General features: G+C 36.8%; 1 protein-coding gene across 1 annotated transcript in view; it reads right to left on the minus strand.

The window, feature by feature from the left end:
- Positions 1-326: 326 nt before the first annotated feature.
- MEOX2 (mesenchyme homeobox 2) overlaps positions 327-24,036 on the minus strand; it is a 46,949-nt gene continuing 23,239 nt past the window's right edge. Inside the window, exons 2-3 of the mRNA XM_010079133.1 lie at positions 14,509-14,681; positions 327-1,639 (exon numbers count right to left, since the gene is read on the minus strand). Of these exons, the coding sequence (XP_010077435.1) occupies positions 1,415-1,639; positions 14,509-14,681 (398 nt within the window). The 3' untranslated portion in view covers positions 327-1,414. The remainder of the gene's footprint in view (positions 1,640-14,508; positions 14,682-24,036) is intronic.

Raw genomic sequence — 24,036 nt, forward strand, 5'->3', positions numbered from 1 at the left:
TTCCCTTTCATCCATTTCAGCAAGGTCCAACAAAATAACCCTTTATATTTTCTCTAAATCTGGAAAAATTGTTGAACATACTCTTGTTAGTTTTGGCTGAAGACATCACTAGCTGCTAGAAGCCTTTTTCCTGCTAAAGGAAAGACTTTCCCAAATGGATTAAGGTAGGTTTATCCAAGATTAAAAGCCTAAATTTGAAAACATAGCTTTGTGTTGTCCACAGACAAAGTTCCAAAAGACCCAAAAAAATTAGAGTTGCTTAGGACTTTTACAAAAAACATTTAAAGTTTCCTATGAAATCACTGTAAAGAGATCAGAATTATTTAAAAAGGATTATTTATTAAACATATTTCTTTACAAAGTACAATCAATGGTTTGCATTAAATTTTGGGGTTTGGTATTTGCCTGTATGTACACAAAAGCTTAAAACAGAAAATGTGTCTTGATTTTACACATGGGACACAGTACTGAGTTACCTTCATATTTGGATTTCTACCAACATAAGCAGTTGATAATAACCTTCAGCTTATCTGCTGATTTTTTTTTTTTTAACTGAAGATGAAGCGACAACATTTCTGCAGAGTGTCAGTATTTATCAATGTACTTAATTATGACAAAGTAGAAATGAATAATCCTTTAGGAAGTTTCCACTGAGCATGAGTGGAACATGACATTTTTTGGCAGGTTATTGGACTATCCTTATGATCCTAAAAATCATTTTTTGCAGTTATAAAATAAGAATTGAGGAGCTAGGTAAGTTTAATAATTCCCTATTAGCAGCAGTTGATAGTAAATGCAACATAAGGTTTGTTTTGTCTGTCATACAAGGATGTGTCCTAGCAGACACTATTGTATTGTTCTCTACTTGAACAAAAGTATCTGCATGTATTGTATGTCTGGAAAACAAAACAAAAATAAAGAGACAAAAAGCCATTTATTGTCATGAGTGACTATTGCCATCAGCTAATATGAATGCATTGCTAAAATTAGTGTAGACAGGAAAATGCTGTAAGGTAAATATATACAGAGTTAAAATACATTTCTTATCCACTAGATAGTGATTTTGTGGCACTGTGGTTTTCAGGTTTTCAGAATATAACATCTGTTGAGAGCAATGTAATTTTCAGTGCAAGCTAAAGCAAAAATACCTGCCCGCTGTCATAAACATGACAAACAAATCTGGAATGTTCAAAGTAAGTTCATCTTCCACTTCTCCACTCTTGAGGCACCTTTAAGATATGGCACTTACTGTAAACCATCTAAAAATCAAGAAAAGCAGACACAATAAGCCTGAATTTTCCATAACAACTTTAAAAATCACTGCCAGAGTCACTTGCATACGTAAACAATGCCTGTGTAAGGCTTGTCAGCAAAGCATCTTTCCTGAGAATGGAGCTGGGACACTCTCTGTGTATCATAAGTGTGCGTGCTCAGAGCTGTGATCGCTGTCGTGGCTATCGTCGTTGGCTAGTGAGTCCCCCGTGTGCTGGAGACCAGCTGCGCCGATGCCAGAGAGCTCAGAGGGGAGCAGTGTGCCCTTTTTCACATTCACCAGTTCCTTCTCCCGGGCCGCTGCCCCTTGCTGGCCCCCTTTTACCCGCTTCCACTTCATTCGTCTGTTCTGGAACCAAACTTTTACCTTCGGGGCAGAAAGACAAAATAAGAAAATAAAGATGGGTCATTGAAGGTGATAACAATCTTTCTATCTGTAGCACACCATTTGATGGTTATGTTGGGGTTTTTTTTTAATGTGCAACACACTGCTTTAATGTCTGTATGGTAAAAACCTTAGCAAGCCTTTCCTGAGGAGCACACAATCCAGTTTTGGATAGGATGTGAACCCTGGGGATGTGAGGATAAAGACTGCAGAGGTGGGAAAGGGTTACCACAAGAAGGCAGCGGGGCTATCCACAGCAGTTAGCACCACAGGGAGATCGCAGAGCCCTTTAGAAAACATTAAAAAGTTCATATACTCTTGAAAAATGTATTAAGGCTGTTTCTCAGGCAGGGAAACAGAGGCAACATGTTTCCCATCAAGGGGCTGTGCAGAAGAACCTATTTTTTTGTGTAACAGAGAGCCCTGTCTGGTAGCGGGGACACATACTGCTGCCCCTCATGCTTATAGTGCTTTTAATTGCCCCTCAAAGGAGGGTAGTTACTCTGGAAAGCAACTTGCTTTTTTTTTTTTTTCCATTTGCTGAAGTATGTGAGAGAGCACGACTTATTATCAAAACTTACGACTTTCCTGTCTTATTTCACATATGTATGTAAAGGATCCTGGTTTACTGATCCTCAGTTCTACTACATTTAGCCATAGAACCTGGACAAATTTTTCAGACAAATAAATACCCCCAAAGCCACAACGCAAGGCATTTATACATTTAATTCAAAATAAGCAAATAATTTCAGATGAGAATGGAAAGAAATTCGTAGCATGCAAGATTAAAAATGAATCTGTATTTAAGTCACATTAAACCCCATGATTTTACTCCAGCTGAAACTCATTTCCCCTCCTCCCCTTCTCTGTATAGAAATATATGGGGGGGGGAAGTAAACCTAAATTATTTGCACAGTTCTAAAGTACCAGCACTGCAAACCACAAGGACTTCTTTTTCAATAGCCAAAAGAAAAAAAAAAAAAAGAAAAAAAAAAAGATGTGCATAGCATCTGTCAAATATATTAGACCAGATTAAAGGCTGATCTCAAATCAACTTAAAATATTGTCACTGAAAACAGTATGAATAGAATATTGTTGGGTTTGATCCTTTTAGAGTTAATGTTGCTAAAAAATCTCATGCATGTGTGTCTCTGCAGCTCTTCACATGAAGGTTCCACAGAAAAAGAAACATCTGCAACTTTTCACTTGAAAAGAAAGCAAGAAAGCTTGCAATGTCGGTGTATCCTCTGCTGCATTTAGCAGAATGTGTTTCAGAGTTTTAAAAGAAACAGCAAGGAACATGCACAGCAGGACATATTGTACAACATGAGTAACAGAGCCACAAAAATGCTGTTTTGCTGAATCTGTCTTATACATCCAGGAAACACTGCAGTGTCTAACCTTTACTATCACTTTGAATTTTACATTAAAATTTTACTACAATTGAACTGATAGTTAACGTCACTATCTGTATGTACATATGTGGGAAGGAAGAGAAGTATATTTATTTTTTTACACTTTATATTCCTGTTAAAGCCAATCACTTGGGAACAGAGGAAAATTATTCCAGGTTAGTTAAGAGCCTCAAAGCACAGCACATCCTTTCTTTTAGTCAACTCACCAGAGCCAAATAATCTGGCTTGTAAAGTGAAATGAGTGTAAAGGGGAAGGTATTTATTACTGACTGCTGTGATGTTGGGAATTATCATACTCCGGTCACGTATCAGGGGTGTCAATGGAACCAGGGTCTTCAAAACAGTACAGCATTAGTACAGCATTGGCAGCTTTCTGGAGCAAGTTAAGATGTCATTTTTTTTATTTTTGTTTTTTTAAGACAATGAAGTTTCTCTTGTAAAAGACACTACAATACTAGTGCCAGACAGTGCAGTGGATGCAATGGCAGTCATAGTCTAGACATCAAAAAGACACTTTGGATTCAGCCCAGTAACCCAGAATATTATCACCCTTTTTCCGAAATAAGGGCCCAGAGAATTTGATTCAGTAAGAAGAAATGACAGCACTGGAGTGGCGTTTAAAAGATCTAAGCAATTCTCCGGGTATTTTTATGTCCTTGCACATTCAAGGAATAAGTTACAGCACTGAAAGCCTAAAACAAAATAATAATGTATACAAAAAGTGGTTTCAGGGAAAATGACAATGATGCATTAGAAGCAAAAATTTCAAGGCAGAGCCTGGATTCAACCTACTTGAACTTAATGGAACAGGAGAGATCCAGGCAAACCACTCCTGAGATGCATCTATTTCATTTTTGGATACTCGAGAAACTGAAGCTCCTACAGTCATTGTCAGAAACTATTCTGGCTGGGACAGACATGAGTAGGATGATTGCTGCCTGGCTCCTGATGTAGGTGCTCATTTCTGTTCTCCTCTCACAAACAGAGATGAGCTCTCACATCTGCTCTCTTGACTTTTTTTTACTCCAATGTAAGAAATTATTCATTTTTGGTTTCCATTTTTTCTTACAATATTTTGTTGCTGCTGCTTCTTGTAATTCAGGTCACTTCACAAACCCACAGCTGAGAGAAATCTCTTGTCTTGAGAGTTAAACCCAGGAGAACTGAGTGGCACCAGCCTCCAGGTAATGAGTACCGAGGACAGGCTGGGAAGTACCTCTGCATTCACATCACCTACCTCAGCCTAGCTCATCCAGCCATGCCCTGAAATGCTTCCACCAGGGATGAGTTCTAGGTCAGCATCTGTACATTGCTTGATACAAATCAATTAAAGGATGATGATTTCCCTTTTTGAGAAGAAGTGCAAGATACATTTATAAATTCTTCAGAGGATCCAGCGTGCAATGCTGTGTCTGCACATGACCCACTGTCTGGGAAACACAACATTTAAGGAAAGTAGGGCTGGAAGGACTCCAGCTACCTTTGTGTGCTCTCTCCTGAGTGTAGGAGGAAGAGGGTAACCCTGGTGTTCCCATAGGAGAATATATACTACTGACTGGCATATAGCCTGTCAGGCTTCCCATAAAGAGAAAATGGTAACAACTTAAAAATGAAAAAAAAAAAAAAAGGTAAAAAAAAAAAGCTTTCGGCTTTTTTATTAATGGCTTCAAATAATCTTCATCTGATTTATTTAGAGAATATCAAATAAGAAATTTATTTCTTTGGTATGTCAAAGATTATTTTCAAAAGCTAAAAATCAAAGTTAAGTTTATAATTGAAAATATGAGTTCATTTTGATGTCATTTGTTATGCTAATGAGTAGCAGGACTCACATAAGGGAATACGTTAGGTATTTTATATATATATTTCTTATGTTCTCCATACTGAGGTCCACTTTTGACCTGATCCAAAGTACACTAATGTCAATGTGAGTTTTTCCATAGAGTTCAATGGAATCTAGATGAAGACTTTAATGCTCATGTGGTAATAATGTGAGACAAGTCCTTCACTTGTTATTTCCTCTAGAGATCAAATTCAGGTATTGGAGTTTTGAACTTCCTTTGGAGATGAAGTCAGTTATGGAGGGTATAGTTGTTACTGATATGTGATCCATCTCTATTTTAGTAATGGGAAGGAAGTGAAGCAAACTTTGTGTGAAGTACTTCAGAGTGTCAGTTCATCTGTATTCATGGAAAACTGTGCTTTTCAAACACACAACTCATTTGAAACTTAAAGGTGCTGCACAAAACATGCATCAGAACAAAACTCCCCGAGAAACAAAAAGGAGAGAGGACAAAGAAAGAGGAGAGAGAGCAAAAGAGAGAAAGAGCAAGAGTGAGAGAAAGGAGAGAATGACTGAAAGAAAAATAAACAAAAAAATAAAATAAAGGTAAAGGAGAGAGAAAAAGCCCTTGCTGAAGTGACCTTGAAAAACTCTTGAACTTTTTTCCAGTGAAAGAACTAGCTTGTGCCATTTACAACTTCTGCAAAAACGATATCCTTTTAAAGTAGTTTAAAGATCTACTATGACAAACTTGATACTGCAGGTTTTATGAACTTTTTAACGCTGGTTTTCAAGTCTAAGTTAGCTGCAGCAGGAGCTGAGAGTACTTACCACCTCCCAGAATCAGGTCCTGATTGCCTATTATTTATTAAAATGCACTCTTCTCCACCCTCTGACTAGCACAACTTAAATGTATAGAGCAAGCATATGTATGTACAGAAAACAAAGGAAGTGGAGGGAAATGAATTATATTGAAGATGACGGTAGCATTAACAGCTGTTTCTAAATCAGCACTTATGAGACAGTTATTGAGCACATCTGCTTACTGGCACGAAAGCAGTTTCTTTTCCCTTAGTCAACAAGTTGTTTAGCATCTGCATCTCTACATCTGATGATTAGGCTGTTACTTAAGATACAAGTAAATGATTTCACATTGTGCGTTTCCTGATCCACAAGGTAAATATTTTTGCTGTGACCAATTTATTTTAATGTCTGCTCTGTAGGATTCATGGCAGGAGATTCAAAACAATGAGGTTGACATTGTTAGTGTTACTAAAGTAACCATAATATACATACCATATACAGGTCCTTAGTAGGTTTAAGGGCCACATTGTTTGCATGTATATCTTGAATACATGATGTGTATGTATGATGTGGACATCAACACACCATTTTGGTTCCAAATGACCATATCAACTAAACTTCTGATTTAATACTCCTTCTTCAGCAGAGACTTCAGTCACATTAACTTTAAGAAGAACTGATTTCTACCATGCTCTGTAGAACGCAGATGCTTCCTTTTGACACGGGATTTTAGCATTCTGTACTTACAGAGAAGAGCTAAACAGACACCCTCTATAATTAATGCATATTTCTTAATAAAGACATTCTTGTCTGAAAAATTAAAGCATGACTGAATTCAAACTAACTTAGTTGCACTGTCTGCTGTCTCTCTTCTTTTAAGGAAAAAAGACATTTCTTTTCAAAAAAAGCTCTTATCTGAAATGAAAGATTCTTTCCTAAAATTAGGTTTCCTATTCCAGGTTTTAGTGGCATGAGTCCCAAACATGATTAAAATTTGAGGCCTGATATCTTGCAAACCTTAAAAATCAGAAACAAGAGTGCTGTGCCAGTTGAAACAGTTATTTTGCTATAAGGGATGCATCTTTCTAAGTATGAGTCTTTGAAGTCAGTATCCCAAATTCCATGTTTTATTACACCTAAATCATGTGTCAGGAAGACCAAATCACCTAGCCTTTTCTACCCCTGGTCACTGCCCATTTTCTTTTATTATTTTTTTTTCAATTCTGTCAATTTACTTTCCTCTAATATAGACAAACATATGGATAACAAAAAATAACCCTCACTTCTCAAAATTTAAAAAAAAATTGAAAAGTTTACTTCTCAACTTTCTATGGCTCTGAAAACATTCCTGTTACATTTTTAGATAGTAGGCTTATGCTGCCAAGTTTTAAAGAAAGTCAAACTCCTGAACTTCACAGAAATCACTGGTGTTATACAGCTGAAATTTACCTTTTTTTTGCATATATATATACAGTATTTTTTGTGACAATTTATTCAACAAACTTATAAAGGCAAATAGGAATGTAAACACAGAAAAGTTTCTTTTCATATTCTAGAGTATGAATAAATATAAGGATTGGAAGAATCAAATCTATTAGTTTAAAATATTTACAGAAATGGTAGTCAGTGTTATCAGTTCACTTCAGTAACTAAAGATAACATGAGATTTTAAATAGTTCATCTGGATTTCAGTCATGCTGGATACATGGGAGAGTAAGTTAAGGTAGTTTTATTCAGTTAAACTGAATTTTGTTCCTTATATGATTTAAAGGATTTCTATTCCCAAAAAACCCTCTTAAAAATCTTAAATGTATTTTAAGCTTAAAACCAGTTTAAATAAATCTGAGTATTAAATGTCTTCTTAGTTATTATAAAATAGTACCAAAATACATCAATTGGAGAAATTAACTTTTCTTTGGAAATTAATGAGTGGTACCAGAACCATCTGACTAAAATGGCGTTAAGTCATCTGCTAACTGATTTAAAGCAATCTGTTCCATGTTATGTTACAGGACTTTGCACTGAATGTGCACAAGTATTTTGCAGCAGCTGTTGAGAAAAAGGGAAGGTTTTGGCAGGTGCACAAAGGACAGCTGGAGCTTTTGGCACCCAGGAAGGTGTAGGAGTGAGTTCTGGTTTTTCATTACATAGAAGTCAGTTGAGGTTTGGGTACTGCTTAGGTGATACATTCTCCTTTCTACCTCCCACGTTTAGATAGGGATGGGATAGACATTCTATTTCAGAGCAGAAAAGTGATAGGAGTCCAGTTTCAGAAGTCTTTGAGAGCACTAAATTCATCTCCCTTTACTCCATCCAAAGAACTGTCACCTTCTCCACCAGTGATCTTCAAAATTAATTTCAGAATAAAATAGCTAACCCTTCCTATCAAAAACCTCTCTTAACTAGGTTTCAGTGTTAACGTACCTTAAGCAGAATGGGACAGACTATTTCAGGTTCTTTCCTCCTACTGTCTTGTTGTACATAACCTAGGAGAGGGTTTTTTAATAAAATTTGTCTCTCTTTTTTGTACAGAGGCAAAGAAAGGCAATCTGTGGGGCTCCTGCTAGAACTCCCTCCACATTATTCTCCTATATATTTTTAGAGCCTACCTTCATCCAATTTCTTTGCATATGTATATATATATATATCTATAAATCTACAAAAGAAACACATGGTGGAAAACTAATTTATGGGGAAGATCACCTTTAGCTAAACTTTGCCTCTTCTTTGTATAGGCATTTACCTGCACGAATTATTCACATGTAGAGCATCTTACTTCATGAGAAAGAAATTCTAACATCATTCTGCACTCATTTTGCACAGGTGAACTGAGCATGAAAGTTAAGAGACAGTGTGTAATCAGACTGGCTTTTGGCTGAGTATGTCAATGCTTTTTTATGCTGCTACTTTAGTACAAAGAAAGGCAAATGTCAAGAAGCAGGACTCGGCAGAAAGCCACCTCTGACTACCGGCCTATGACAATCCTCCAGGGCTCCATGGCTATGGAAGCCATCACTCTGCCCAAGAAAGAAGCACCCTCATTTGTATTCACTTAAACTAGTTCCACAGTTCATGCCTTCAAATCTGGAGGGACATTTTGCTTTCTGAGCATTTTTTTTCAGAGTCTTTTGATGATAAACTAGCCTCAAAATCAACATCTTGTTTAAAAGCTAGTAAGCCTCTAGAAGCTGCCACTGTTTTCAGTAGGACCTCCCTTGAGGAGAATAAATTAGTGAAACTGGAAAGAGATTCTACATTTTTCAATGCCCTGCATAAAAAAAAAAAATCTCCTTTATTCTGCATATTCATTCGTACCTCTCCAATACAGTTTGTTCCTCACTTATTTCTTCTGTTTTTTAAAATGACCATAAATAAAAAACCTAAAAAGCTCCTATCTCCTTAAAGAGGCAACAGAAAAAGCTGCATCTTTCTTGATTCGTGTGTAAGAAAGGGTAGAGGTAGGAGACAGCAGAGCCTTACTCACTTTGTGAAAGCAGCCATATGAGCTGCTAATATTTCTGTCTATATCGCATATGCTGCTTGGCACAGACAGTCGTTTCTCCCCACCCAGAACCTCACGGGGTTACTCTGCAGGTGTAGGGTCCATTCACCGCTAACAGCTTGAGGTACCTGGACCTTTGCACATGGAATTGCTTGTTTGAATTCAATCAATACTGAAAAATTAAATATGCTGTTTGAAGTTTTGCCGTGTAGTTTTTTAAAAAGAATTATCATACAAATCAAAATTATGCACAAGTTATAATTAAGTTGCCAGGAGCATTCTTCCCTAAGAAAGAACAAACTGAGTTAGCATGGTCACTCTTACTGCTGGTATTTATATGCTCAATTGCAATATAAAAGTATTAGTGAGTTTTATTTTATTAAGAGTGTTACTTTAAATAAAACAAAAAATCCAAAGGATTTCAAGCCACACAGGCTCATTATTATAGTGTGTATAAAGAGTGCTTAACACATGGAAGCTTGGAATGAGCAGCTGCCTTTCAGAAAAGACATGACTCCACAATAAATCAGACAGATATAGTCAAGCTTGTCCTATCAATCCATTGTTTGATTTTGTTTGAAAGTATACAGGGGAATAATTTCACCACTGAACCTTAGAAATCTAACTTCCTAAAGTAGGAAACTAGTCATGCCTTGTGATGTATGGAGAGACATTTACTCTTTCAGAGGTGGTTCAGAACAAACACCCAATTGAGGAACGTTGAACTCCCTGGTTTCTCACCCATGTGACTAAAGGGAGCTACTCTTACCTTACCTGCCAAGTCTGAAAAATGCAGAGATTAGCCTCCCCTGAGCTCTGCAATGCTGCAGAGAATTTTAGTGAAGTCACTTGTGATGAAGGATTGAGGTAACCAGGTCTGGAGGAAATTTTTGTAATGGAAAATTTAACGTATTATTTGTGTAGTCATAACAATGCAGTGCTGCCATGTGGGTAATGGTACTATACCAACATTGCCCTAATGCATTTAAATAATAATGCTGCTTGCTTCTCTTTCTGGTAGAAAAAGGCATTACAGAGCTTCTTCATTTGTCACTCATCCCGTGTTGGTACCACGTACATGGAAGCCAAACACAGATGCAAAACACTCTTCATTTTGACAAAATTATGTCCTTTGTCTATGCAAAATCAATGGCTTTGGACTTTTTATTGGTGGCTTCTGGGTGGGTAGTGGAAATTAAAGTTAAGAAGAAATAAACCTTCTCATTGCCATCAGCAGAATTTAATCTGACGAGGTAGGATTTTATGTTTATGTTGGCAAACAGAAGCATTACGTATTTGGACTGTTTATTCCGGTAACCTTAGCTAGCCTGCAGAACCACAACATTACTCTTTTGATTAGCTCCATGCAAAAAGATCTTGTGAGGTGGAAAGATCTCCTACTCTTTCTATATTTGGCAGGACCAACTCCATAAAAATGTCCATTTTGCCACGCCTCCGATACCCCACTGCAGCTGCTTCCTCTCCTCATCCCACAGAGAGATATTAAAAAGTTTGCATGGAACCTTCTCCAAGTTTATCTGGATGTACAAGAAAGCCAAGAATGCGCTTGTCAAGGTTACAAATATCTAGGGAGCTAAGATAGTTTTTAGTCTAACTCTCTCTTCAAAATATAATAGAGGCCTGCCAGATGAAAATTATTAACTGCTGGCTGAGCAGGGATTGTGAGTGCACTCTATAGGAGATGGAACAGGAATTATATGTACCTATACTGCTGAAATTCTTACAATACCATAATAGAGCCATCCTACCACCAGATGTGCTTATAATGCTCTCAAAGTGCACTCTTAATATCTAGGCAATTGAGGCACTTATTTCATTTCATCCTCCTGTCTTGTAACTCAGGTTTCCTTTTTAGGGAGTGATAGGATTACTTCCTTCTCCTGATCCATATATTGTGAGGGGTTTTTTTCATTATTATTTTTGTGAAATGGCCTTCCACAAGTCATTTATGTTTGAACTGATCTTGTAAGTTGTTTCAAAAGTCAAATGGAGCCTTACTTTGATGACTGTAGAAAACTTTAATACCCTTATATAGCTTTTTAAATCTGGTCAGACATATGTTTTTTCCTACAGCTTGTTTAAATGCCAGAAAGGTAATTATGAAGTGTTAGTTGGTCAGTGCCTCTTTTAAGCTGTGGCGTATGGTTGAAATTATCACTATAGTCAAGAGGAAGATAGAGCTTTCTTAAGATAATAGGCTCTGTGATTTATCTCACATCTTGGGAAATAACTGAAAGTTGTAACTTCAGGATGACCCAACAATACTTTCCCCAGATTATTTTTTGCTCTTCTGCCCTTTGAGTAATATGATGCTGGTCATTTTTTTAAAAACCTAGTAAAAACTATTATGCCAAACAATTCATTCCATCAGGAGTTAGGTCTGCTCTCAAACCTATTTTCTGAGCAGATACATTAGTTCACATGATATCCACTGTTGGTTTTTATCATTCTGTTATCTGAAGTAAGTTTCAATTCTCTGTGTGCGAATTCAATGTCTCATGAGAAGTCAAGAGAGCTTCCAACACAAATAGGACTACAGCCTGTGATGAAATCGAGTTTATCACTTGTGTGTTCACTTATTTCAAACAAAGGAACTACTGCCTATCAGGTACCATTCTCTGCAATGCAACCTTTGGGGGAAAAATAGTAAAGGAAAACTGTTCCAGAAATAGCAATTTTCTACAAATGCGTCCTCATTGGGGAGTGGCTTTTTTGGAATTCCATCAATATATTTTAATTCAGTCAGAATAGTTTTAGAAAAAGGACTGGTTTTGTTGAATACATAGGTATCAAATATGACCTCCTCTGTTGGGACAGCTAGTAAAGTAATAACAGTAGTAAGTAGACAAATAAATGCTGTTAGCCCACTCAAGAATAATCACTTATTCTGCTAATGATGGAAAGATAGGTCCTGAATATGAGTTCAGTCTCTTAACTAGAAAGAAAAGAAATATTAGTGTCACATCAGGCTGACCCTGGACTATTTTCTTTTAAGTCATTGAAGGAATACTGATGTAAAACAAGTATGCAAGAAAAGTCAAGCCTTTTTATTTACTACATTCAGCTTCTGAAGACTGCCATATACCATGGAAACCCACAACCAGTTCCATGCCTATTTACACCAGTTTTCCATCAAAGCAATATATTTAATTTAAAAAGAGACATTTCTAATTGACAGCATTGGAAGTGACATCATTACGTGGCTTAGTATGATTCAGAAACTGAAAAATATGTCCAGAATTTCCTCTCAATTTTCTTTTTGTTTTCAATTAAGAATACAGTTTTTATGCTATCATTTGTTTTTCTTTCAGATCATTTTATTGTGGCAAGATAGAGAACTGGACTCTATTAAGCTAAAAATCTTAATGCTTTCCTTTTCTAAGCAAGGGTGGCTTTAAACAGGAAGGCAGGAAGGAAGGCAGGAAAGCAGGAAGGAAGGAAGGAAGGGAGTTATCTCTAGCAGCTCAGTTGTCACTCTGTGATAATCTGGGGAAGCAGAGAAGAATTAGATTACATAATTAGATAGACTAATTATAATTCAATAGAAATTATCACTATTATCAGCAGAATGCTTAGAGCTAGCATTATGTGACAGCTAGAAAATGGCAAGCTGTCCCATGACTTAAATGAATTCTCTGCACTTGTGTAGCACAGCCTGCCTTTTCTTCTCCAGAGACAATATTCAGTATTTGTCTGTTCCTTTTCGGTATGTTAAATTCTTATAGTTTAACTATTTCCTTTAGGATAGTGAACAATTTCTTCATTTAGTTGTACTACTCAACCTGCTCTTTGAAGAAAAGAATAAAGAATTTATCAAGGAGAATAGTTAAATTACAGGCCAAATTCACCATTATTAAATATGGAGATATTTTTTCTGAATTCAACTGACTGATTCCCATTAAACAGACCAGCAGATATTTCTTAAGATTTATTTATTATTGCTCAGTTCCACACTGACTCTACCTTTGTCACCAAGACAAGAATTCATTCCTCCTCCCCTTAGCTGTCAAAATCAGGAGGAGAAGTTAATCTAATTGTCTCAGCTTACCTTAGTCAGTGGAAATGAAAAAGGCAAAGTTCTATCAAATGTTTGATACAAAATGGTGGGCTTTACAAATATAACATATATAAGTAACTGAAAATGACCCCAGTGGAACCTGGCAACATATTCAAGTCAAACAAGAAATTACTGCCGCCTTCTTGATAAACTGGAAAGGGCAGCCATTCTCTAGAAGCCTTCAAAGAAAAAAAAACTGTTTCATTTCCTTGTGTGAGTATATGTATGTTCATATGTATAGAAAAGGCAGGATTTTCATTGAGATGTCTACTTATGGCAGGTGTTAATGAAATGTAGGAAAATTTCAAAACTTCTCATATTGAGAATTCACAAATCATGGTGCTATTTTGATACCTTCCCTTGGATATATCATCATCCTACTGATTGTATCTAAAGCAATCTTTCAATCTAATACTGATTCCAAACTTTCAATTTTAATAATAAAACTATTGGTAATATTTAATCAGATTTGGTGTACTTGAGTCCAGTATTCTAAATGTCTTTACTAAAACACATTTTTAAATGTGTATGTTGATGTAATTATTATTTTAAGTGTGACTTTACTACCTATTTAATGTGTTGGGATGACATCCTGAAACACTTCAGTACATGCTTAACATGAATATTTTCATTAGAAATCAATGTGACAACATGCATGATGAAACTTGAGCACGTGCAGAAGTGTTTCCCGGACCAGGGCTTGGTGAGCAGGAAACCAATAACAGTGATAAGAAATTCCATCATCTCCTCTGCTTTCACAGTGCAGGGTAAGATAAAGTAGTTAAAAATGCCTGTATTCCAGTTTTGCTGGTGTTCCCATTCTTGCTGCCATCTGGAAACAGGATGTTCAGAAACTCTGGACAAATGGCAACTGCATATATTTAATAGACTAAAACAAGATGCTCATATTTGTTGCACACAGGCAAATCAACTGCTTGTGCATGCAGTATTTGGGACCTACCACTTCTTCAGCCTCATCAGTATGGACAGATTAGAAAAGATGTGCACCAGTTTAATAGATACATTACTCATGCTTTATCTTCCATCTCTTCCCACTAAATGAAACTGGTCTGTAACTGGTACATATGAAAATATGAATTACTTGTGTAGCAGAGAGATAATAAACATGTATAATTTTGCTATCAACATTCAGTCTGATATATTGATATATATATATTAGTAACATAAACAAGAGCTCTACTGGAAGAAGCTACTAACCACTGGTAAAGATCAGGCAAGCATTTAAAGTCCATTATTTTGCATCAGTACCTGTCTTTCAGTGAGGTCAAGGTTTACTGCTATCTCATATCGCCTCAGCCTGGTCAAATAGTTATGATGAGCAAATTCTGCTTCTAGCTCTCTGATTTGCTCCTTGGTGAAAGCTGTCCTTTCCTTCCTGGGTTTACTGTTGACCTCTGACTTGTAGTTTCCTTCTTGGGAATCTGAAAAAAAAGATGAAAAAATGGAGGTAAAGACAAGTGTTCAGCTAAACAGGAAACAAGCCCAAAGATAACAACGTGCTTAAGTTACATTCTTGAAACTTTCTTCTCTCAGAAGCATCTTTCATACCTATGGATTCTTCACTGTAAATCAGGAAAGTAGCAGTAATTCTGACAGACATGAGTTGCTGCTTCCATTCACGCACATCAAACTTTAGCTTAAAAACTTGCGGTGTTTCATTTCCTAGTAGTTCTCTGTAGGATTTCTGCAAAGCTTCAACTCCTTCCCACTTCTGGCAACTCTCAGTCCATCCAGCCAGTACAGGATGTGTATCATTTGATTAGTGTCTTAATGAGTAATACTTCAAGAATCTCTTTCTCCTATCATTTCACTAAAATACTTAAGCCAAAGCTCTATTTTAAAGAACACACGTTAAGGTTTAGTCCAGTTACACTTTCAGGGAAAGGTAACTAACAAAGCACAGGAAATTCAACGCACATCAAAAATAAATTGGTGAGCACGTCCCATGTGATAATGGGATCTCCTCCTACACATGCCCTGGTGCTGGTAGGCGGTTATGCCATAGCTGGTATCAATATAGGAAATTTGCTACCACCACAGCTCATTACCTAAGGAATACTTTGGCCACAATTAGAGGAGCTTTGCTGAAGGTTTCATTGCCACCCTCCTGATTTCTTTTACTCTCAGAAACAGGTACATTTGGTCCTGAGCCAAATTACTGAACTTGGTGACAGCCATTCTGTTGCTGTCAGTGAAGACTGTTTAAATAAATGAAAAGAGATCAAACTGCAAAAAAAAAAAAAAAAAAAAAAAAGAAAAAAGGGGGGGGGGGGGGAAGGAAAAAAAAAAAGAAAAAAAAAAAGGACCAGACATTTATAAGTTTGGGTATGACACAACACCTATAAATCCAAAATTAGCAGGAGATCAGTAGGAGTATCATTAGTCAAATTCTGGCCTCATGAACCATCTTAAAAATGTCACAGATAAATTCACACTTCAGCTGCTCATTTAAATAGAAACCTGCATCAACATCCAAATGAACAGGCCTGCAAGAAATCACTCCCGGGAACTCTGTGTCAGATGAATCATCGACATGCCTGAGACTGTCCAACTGGCTAGTGAGTCTGGTTTCAAACCTACAGTCTACTATCTATATTTTCACTTTTTTTCAGTTACTCTGTTGCTTGGAAGGGAACTTTTTTTTTTTTTTTTTAAATGAGCACTGTTGATGTTTGACTCAGTCCTATAGTCATTAATTTAAAATGTTTTAAATCTAATGGATTCAAATCACCAAACCTCTTAACTTTTGCTGACATGACACACAGAACTTTGTTTCAAACATGGTTGTACTACTGCTGTGCATGACCGAGGGTATCCACCAACATTGTTGAGTGGCTTTGAGAGCTGTTCAGCCACAGCTGGAGTAGGGATTTTCTAGTATAGGACCCCATTAGATGGGGTGCCCATTGACTACAGTGTGGAAACAAGGTCCACTATCCAATCTCAACACAGAAAACTTGACAGATCAAAACCACCTTAAACCTAGAAGTTCACATTTCTTCCTTCATACTAGGTGGCAAACTAGAGTCACTATACCTTCTCTCTGCATTTTTCTGTTGCTTTTCTTCCTTGAAATTTCCTCATCTGCCACTTCATCATAAGGTCCAACTACTATGCAGATGACCTGAACTTAAATACTTAAATCCCTACATCACCACTCCAATGAATCACTGAAGAGAGATACCTGACACATTTTTCCTAGCATTCGGACTTACCATTCTTATACCACCAGAGACGTGTTTCATACATATTTGAAAGCCGGTGGGTGTGCATACTGCTTATCTTCAGTACAACAGAGAAATGTATTTCATACAAGTCACCGCTAAAGTCCTCTTAACTAGCTCCCTTGGTAAACCTGTGCCTGTGTGAGGCTGTGAGCCAATAAGTCTTCCCATGTCAGTACTTGCTGTAAGAAAGATACATGGTTCACTGGTATCCAAACTAAAGACAAACTCCAGTAAAAGTAATCCACCTACAGATGACTTTGACACCATACTGAAAATTAAATACTAGAAATGAAGACATAAGCCTGGAAATGCAGCAGGAAGTGGAGTCACAGGTGTAAAACCTTGGTAGCTGCGGTTATCACGAATGATCAAAGGGAAAAACTTCAGGAGTACGCATCCAAACATCTCTCAAGAGGATACTGATCTCTATAAGTGTCTGAGACTTACAAGACAAGCAATTTTTCTGCAAGCATGTAGTTCCATGAGGAAAACAGAATTACTGTACAGCCAGTAAAAACACAATGAGCCGAGTCATCATTCAGGTTAATACTCATGGTTCTGATTTCCCAATGTACAAATGTGGTTAGCATCTAAAATCCAGGTTCCTGGGATACTGATGTAAGGAAAGGGAAATGTAATTGCATGAGTAGCATTTGTCCTTCCTCTTTGCCAGCAAAAAAAGGATTCAGCACTGCTAGCAATGTTAGCCCACACAGATCCTTTGCAAATATAAGCATGCTTGGACAATTGGTTATTTAGACATTTCTGCCATTGCTGGGTGCTATCTTTAAGTCAATGCTGGATGGCAAGTCCCTGGCAGCCACAATTTTGTCAGCAGTGTGAGTTCATCAGCAAACTGACACAGTGGAAAAATTTAAGGTTTTTATTTATGTGTTGTGAATGTCATTGAATGCATTTGTAGTAGTCAAGACACTCTGAAAAAACCCACACGATATATTCAAATATTGCTGAAAGCAAGTTGGAGAGGTATGCAGAAGCCTGAGACAGGCAAACTGACTCCCACTCAATACTGAGGTTCATGAAACAGAACTGGAATCCTAGGAAATTTATTTCAGCAAAGATCTGACCAGCAGGACAACAGTATTTAGCTTAATACATCTGAGATATTGAAAATACTTATAAAAAGGGACTGACTTAGATGGATGGCAGGCAGGTGAACACCAGTTATGAATTCTTGCTGTCATCTGACTTTCTCTGCTGCAGTGTTGCTGAGGCTCATGTGCAGATTGCCTTCTATTTCCTATGGACATCATGCTAAGTGGAATAATAATTGTAGAAATTTTGGTTGTTTCAATTTCAAAAGTGGTAAATCTAGGTTTTCTGGTTGTTTCTTTTCAACAGTCTCTATAGAGCTAGGATTGGGAGCTCCCATCTCTTTCTGAGCTTCAGGTCTCTGTTCATATCACCTGACTAGCTTCTCTTTGGTGGAAAATGGGTGGGAGACTTGGAAGAAATTTTTGGCAGAACTCATGTCGGCCTACATCTGTTTTGCAGCTGTTGCAACTAAGACAAGAAAAAAGTCCCAACAACCTCAGTTTTCTTCTACTGGCTACATCTTATGCCAAATGGTAGGTGCAGAGGCAGAGAACAAAGCCTAGGGGGATCTAAGTTACACCCCTTGCCTCTCAAGAGGCACACGTAAAATATATACAGATGGTACAAACCACTTGATGAAAAATACAGCAATCTATATTGTCTGTCTTCTGCCTTCTCCCAGACAAATTCTGGCACACTTTCAGAAGATGTAGCTTACATGCAGGTATTAGTACCATATCAGTCTCTCTTTTGCAAACCTTTGTTCTTTAGATGTCAAGTAATGTAGGCAGTTAAACACTGCTTTGAGGGATGCAGGTCACATCTCTTTTTCAGAACTGTTTTTATCAGTTTTCAAAAATTCCAGACAGCATCTTTAATATCTCCTGTTAGGCAAAAATGTGTGTTGGTAACTGATGTAAAAAGTACCATTTGTAAAGACATTAAAAGGTATAAATGACTGTTCCACAGATCTTTTGGAGGCTTAGATTTTTCTTGAGTTTAATAATAGCTCAGAGCTTTTTACAAAAAAAATCATTACTAATTGCACTATTCCCCACTCTCAAAAGCTACTTCTATTTTATGCTAAGGAAAGGATTGCTGTTAATCGCAACATCTGTATTGTCCTGCCAGAGTTCGTATTTCCTTCTCTCTACATCGTTGAGAGATTAAGCATATTAAGCAAACACAGAATCTAACTCCTATGTGTGGAATACGAAAATTGATCATTTTTGGTATTTTTGCTTTTGATGCATGCCTAAGCAAAAAAACAAGACTGTTCACAGAATAGGGAAAAGAGACTGGTCAGATCTGTGACACAAAGTTCTGTTGCTAACTGGGTGAGGTCAGAATGATAGGCAAAATGTGCAAGAGGCACCTGTTGTTTTTTCTTGGATTAGTTCAACAGCTGATGTACCTTCATTTCTCAGACAGAAATGAACTTTCAGTTAATATCTGCAATGGAAGATCTCAGACAAGAATTTTTAAAAATGTCAGATTGGTAGTGTTCTAGTAGCAGTTGCAGATGGTTTTCAGATCCTGAGAGTGAGTAGTGACAATAACCACTAAAAATTTGTGAAAAAAACGCCATTGGGATTTCACCCCAAGAATTGCTATTCAACACCCAGGTTTTCAACTTTGACTCACATCTTTCAACACTCCTTCTCAGAAAGCCTCTACCATGAAAAACCTATGTCTAAACTTATTTCACTATATATTTGTAGTGAAGTTGGATAAATTAAATGTTTTTAATTGCATATCTCCCTATAAATGATTTTCAGGTGTTTGCAGAGAAAAACTACTATGTGGTTATTTACCACTGTGTGGTTATTTAAGCAGTTTATACAAAGTAATCAATGCAAAATCTTGTTACTTTACTAGTTTAACGTTGCATGAAAAAATATTTATTTCAAACTTAATTCCTCTACTTTTGTTTAAATCACTAATATGTAAACAAAAGCTTTACAGCTTCTAAACATCAAGAGGACACAACAACGATATGTCATTCAATCCAAAATGCCTTTTTTTTTCCTGCAAGATATTAGCAATATGAACTTAGGGAAAAATACCATAGCATCAGGACAATAATGTAGCAAAACATCATTAGTCTCAAATACACATATGAAGAAAATAAGCAACTTTGTGCTATTATAGTTGCAAAGGGATATTATGAGGGAGAGGACAACTTTATTTTTTAGTGGTCAGAAATATATACTGGTATACAGATGAATTGTCTATTGTTTCTGATACTTTAGAGTTAATATTTTCTGACAAAATGAAGTAGTTCACTGAGACACAAGCAAGGGGCTGGCATAAAGGTCTCAATATGGTTCCTATTGATTTGCCAGCAACTACATGTGAGAACAAGATTTACCCGGAAAGTCACTTTCAAACACTTTTTTCATTTAATAGAGAATACTAGGCAGTTTTTCCGTTATATTTTTTCCTATTTTAATTTCAAAGTTGCTCAGAATTCATATGTAAACTTACCCTGTGTCCAAAACATTGCCCATTGCTTTGCAGGATCCTAATTTAAATCCTTACTCCCTACTTCTGAGTATAATCTTTGTACTAAAAAAAAAATAGTTAAAACCAGGGCTACACAAAACTTTGATGCATGTACTCTTATTTGCACCAGTTGAGACTATGCAACCAAATGCTGCAGACTATTTTTGTTTCATAATTTTCCTTCTCTTTAAAATCATCTAAATAATATTCTTAGAAGATTTAGCTCAGTTGAAAATACAGTTCCAAATCACTGAAACATATTCAATCTGAGTTTTGCTTTTGAAAGTGTCATTAAAAGTATTTCTGGAGCTGCAATTCACTAAATATATTTAGAGAACCCTTTCTGAAAATTGGAACAAGCAGCATTGCTATTTGCATAATTCACAACTCTGCATGTGCAAATGAGCAAAGTTGCACAGTAGCACAAGTACGATGTCAAAATTACATGAATCCTTCTTTTAATTCTAATTAAAGCAAACTTTTGTTTGCTTTGGGTTAATGCTTTCTAACCCAGTCTGTGACAATTTACAATTTAAAAAAGCCTCATATCCACTCCCAAAAAAACCCATGAACTGACACAGCAAAACCTATGGGTATTCTGAAATGCACTGTATACCCTCCTAAACCACTACCTACTAGTTGTTGCTGCCACTTTTTTTGTTGTTACTGCCACCTGAAAGTACAAGTCTAGGAACTGTACTGCAGTATTGGAAATACTGATTCATAACACTGTGATAGCTAATGCTCCAGATTCTTGAAGATACCTATGCTGGAAAAGATGTGTTGCTGCCAGGTCATCTGATTGATCTAACTATATAGCATGTACACGTCACTTCTTTTTTAAATCATGCAAATATGGAAAACAACATATGAATTCTCTCATATGAATAATTACCCTAGTTAGATCTTCATGTGGAAGATCCAACTCTCAGTCCCAAATGCTTGAATAATTACAGCTTGTGTTAGCAAAGAAGACTTGAAAGACACTTTATGAAAAACCTGAACAATTGTCTAAAAAGTCAACACAGGATTTCCCTTAAAGAAGCCTCATAGGCTGCATTTTAATAGGACTTTATCCAGTGGGACTTCCAACTCCCTTTTGGAGTTCTGGAGGTACACTCTTACATGCAGCATTGGATATCATGGGCATGGTGATTGTTTGCCTACTTACCAAGCCATTCTTATAATTTGCTTCTATGCAAAAGAGTTTCATTAAATTAAGGTGAGAGCTGCCAGCACCATCTCCCCACAGATTAGGAGTCAGTCCTCCTGAGTAAGAGTTAACCTCAAAATTAAGCCAAGAAATTTCCCATGCAGAAGCCTCTTAAACCAAAGACATCCAAGTGGTGAAAATAGTAGTTGAGGTAGTAGTTTATATAATCTTCCTTTTCTTAAGTCTCAGCTCATAGACATCTTCCACAGAGGCTCCTGCCTAACCAAAGGAAGCAGAGTAAAAGCAAAGAGCAACTAAACCCACCCCAGCACTGTGTATGCCTTGGTCATAATCACCAGTCTGATGAAAGCCCTTCCCTGGACAGCAGCTGTATCAGAACTCCAAGGAGGCATTAAAATACTGCTTTTGGCCCTATTTCATTGTATAAAAATACTCAGAAAAATAGATCTTTTTCTGCAAAGATTGTACATGAGAGATCTAAAGCATTACAAACTGTAGGGAAGTGGCTGCTTAAGAAGAGGAAAGAGCATATGACACACAGAACTTAGTTAGATAATCACCTCTCAGCAAGTCTTATCTCCCTAAAATGATGGGTTGTAGTTTTCATTTTAGCTTTGTGAAGCAAGGAGACCCTTGTCCTGCCAAAAATACTAGAGCAGCCAACATAGGCAGTGTTCTGGGACTCGGTTTTAACAAAAGGCAATATTTAATTCCTGTCTGAAAAAGAAAAAAAAAAAAAAAACTAAAATACTTCAAAGATAAGGAATTCACTTGGGATGTTTTAATCCTTTTGGCCAGTGAGCTTTTTGAGGAGACGCTTTCTCACAAGTACATGTAGATCAGCCTCTTTGTCACAGTTAAAATATAGTTCAGGTTGCTCCACTTCATATGACATAAAATACTAAATATTTAGCTTAAGATATTGCCAGCAAAAACAGGATAAGGAATGGAAAATTATGTTGCAGTGACTTGATGCTCAGAAATATACAGAGAAATTATACTGGTATGTATCCTGCATGTGCTATCTAGAATTTAAATATCATTAAAATAGTTAAATTATTTTTTTCTCTGTAAAGCCAGACTGCCACTGTTAATATTAAGAATACAAAGTACAGTGTGGATGGGAACATATGTCAGGCAATGCATTCTACAAACCTTGTTTCTAAATTAACTTTTTTATATAAATGGCCATTAGTTTTACATGTTTTAAAATTTACATTTAAAGTCCCTTGTATTTAAGGCACCGCTACATTCCACCACGAGACTAGCAATGACTGCTTCCCAAATGGCAGTCAGCTCTTGCTGATAATTCTGTTACTTAGGAAGTTCAGACCTTCTGGATATTATTCTCAGGATCCATGAGTACGACACTTTTAATGGGGTATTACAAACTTGGTTATGGCATGTAAAGATCTGAATTATTTAATTTTCAGATACCACTACAATAAATCTTCATTGTGAATTTCCAAATATCCTTCTAATAACCAATCATAGTGTTTTATCCATATGCAAATAGACTTCAATTTTTTACACCTAGTCACTATAGTCAACATCCAAAGTTTGCTGAAATCAACGTGCAATTTCCAAACTCACCACATGCCTTATGCTATTTCTTCCTTACCTGACGTGCTATAGACAGTGCCATTGCCACCACTCCTCACACACAAGACATGACATAACATTAAAAAAGGTAAAAGACAGAATCTATAGAAATTCCGGTAGATCTTGATGACTACATCATTGTGCCACAATATGTACCTTCACTAGAGCAAATGGTCTAGTGTCATTTGGGCCAGTTTCTAAGACTAGGCTAAGCTCTTCCCCAGGTTACAGTGGGTAAGCTGGGGCAAGCTCACAAATTTCAGTGAAATTGCTTCTCAGTCACAAGGGTGTCAGAGCCAATTTTGATCCCATTGTAAGTCCCTGCTTACTTTGTACATGATCATGAGAAGTCTTGAGTTGATTAAAGTATTTTCTTAGGCTCCTACGTACATATTTTCTCAAAATATATATGCAGAACTTACAGTCGAAATCTTGCTGACTTCTAAGTTTTCTTTTAAAAAAAATTTTATTGCAATTGCATGAGCTCCTGTCCGAACAAAAAAAAATCGTTTGCACATAAGCCAAAGAATCCAGGCTTTTAGTTTTCCATACTTAGCAATAAAAGTTGAAACACTTACAGAAGTTTAATACAGTTGGAGTTTCTTTAGGGCTCCATATTGCCTTACTCACCCATCTTTCCAAAGCAGGTCTTCAGGATACAGTTACACAAAGGAAAATATAAATGGATACCAATAATTCTACTTTAACTCTTTCTAAGAATTTTTTTGCTGCTACAGGAAACAGGAAGCTATTTCACAGTGGTATTTTTCAGTTTAATTCTTCCACGTGTGTTACACTGGCTAATTTTTTTTCCCATTCATCATGGAACAGATTTCTTTGAAACTCCTTAATGATGTAGTGAAAATTTTATATATGTTGAACATGTGACAGAAAAAAACAGTGTCTGGAGCAAATCTAACACCCAGTACTTCAGCTTAATCCTATGTTAGTGAGCCCTTTCTCTGTTCTTTTTTCTTTTTTCTTTTTTTTTCAATCAGTCTGCCTCAAATGTTTTTACTCTTTTGGAAACGTGTCCTTTTCAAACACTCATAACTGGCCTCTGCAACATATGTAGCAGCTTGCAGAATTGCAGGATCACAAATCACCTTCCATTTCCCAGTCATGATGAGCGTCGCGGTCCTCGCAAGCAATTTCACGTGGTCATTCCCTGCCTTGGTGTCTGCCCCTGTTGGACATGGCTCAGCTAGTGTG

The sequence above is a fragment of the Pterocles gutturalis genome, unplaced genomic scaffold (assembly GCF_000699245.1).
Source record: "Pterocles gutturalis isolate BGI_N339 unplaced genomic scaffold, ASM69924v1 scaffold36873, whole genome shotgun sequence".
Taxonomy (NCBI): domain Eukaryota; kingdom Metazoa; phylum Chordata; class Aves; order Pterocliformes; family Pteroclidae; genus Pterocles; species Pterocles gutturalis.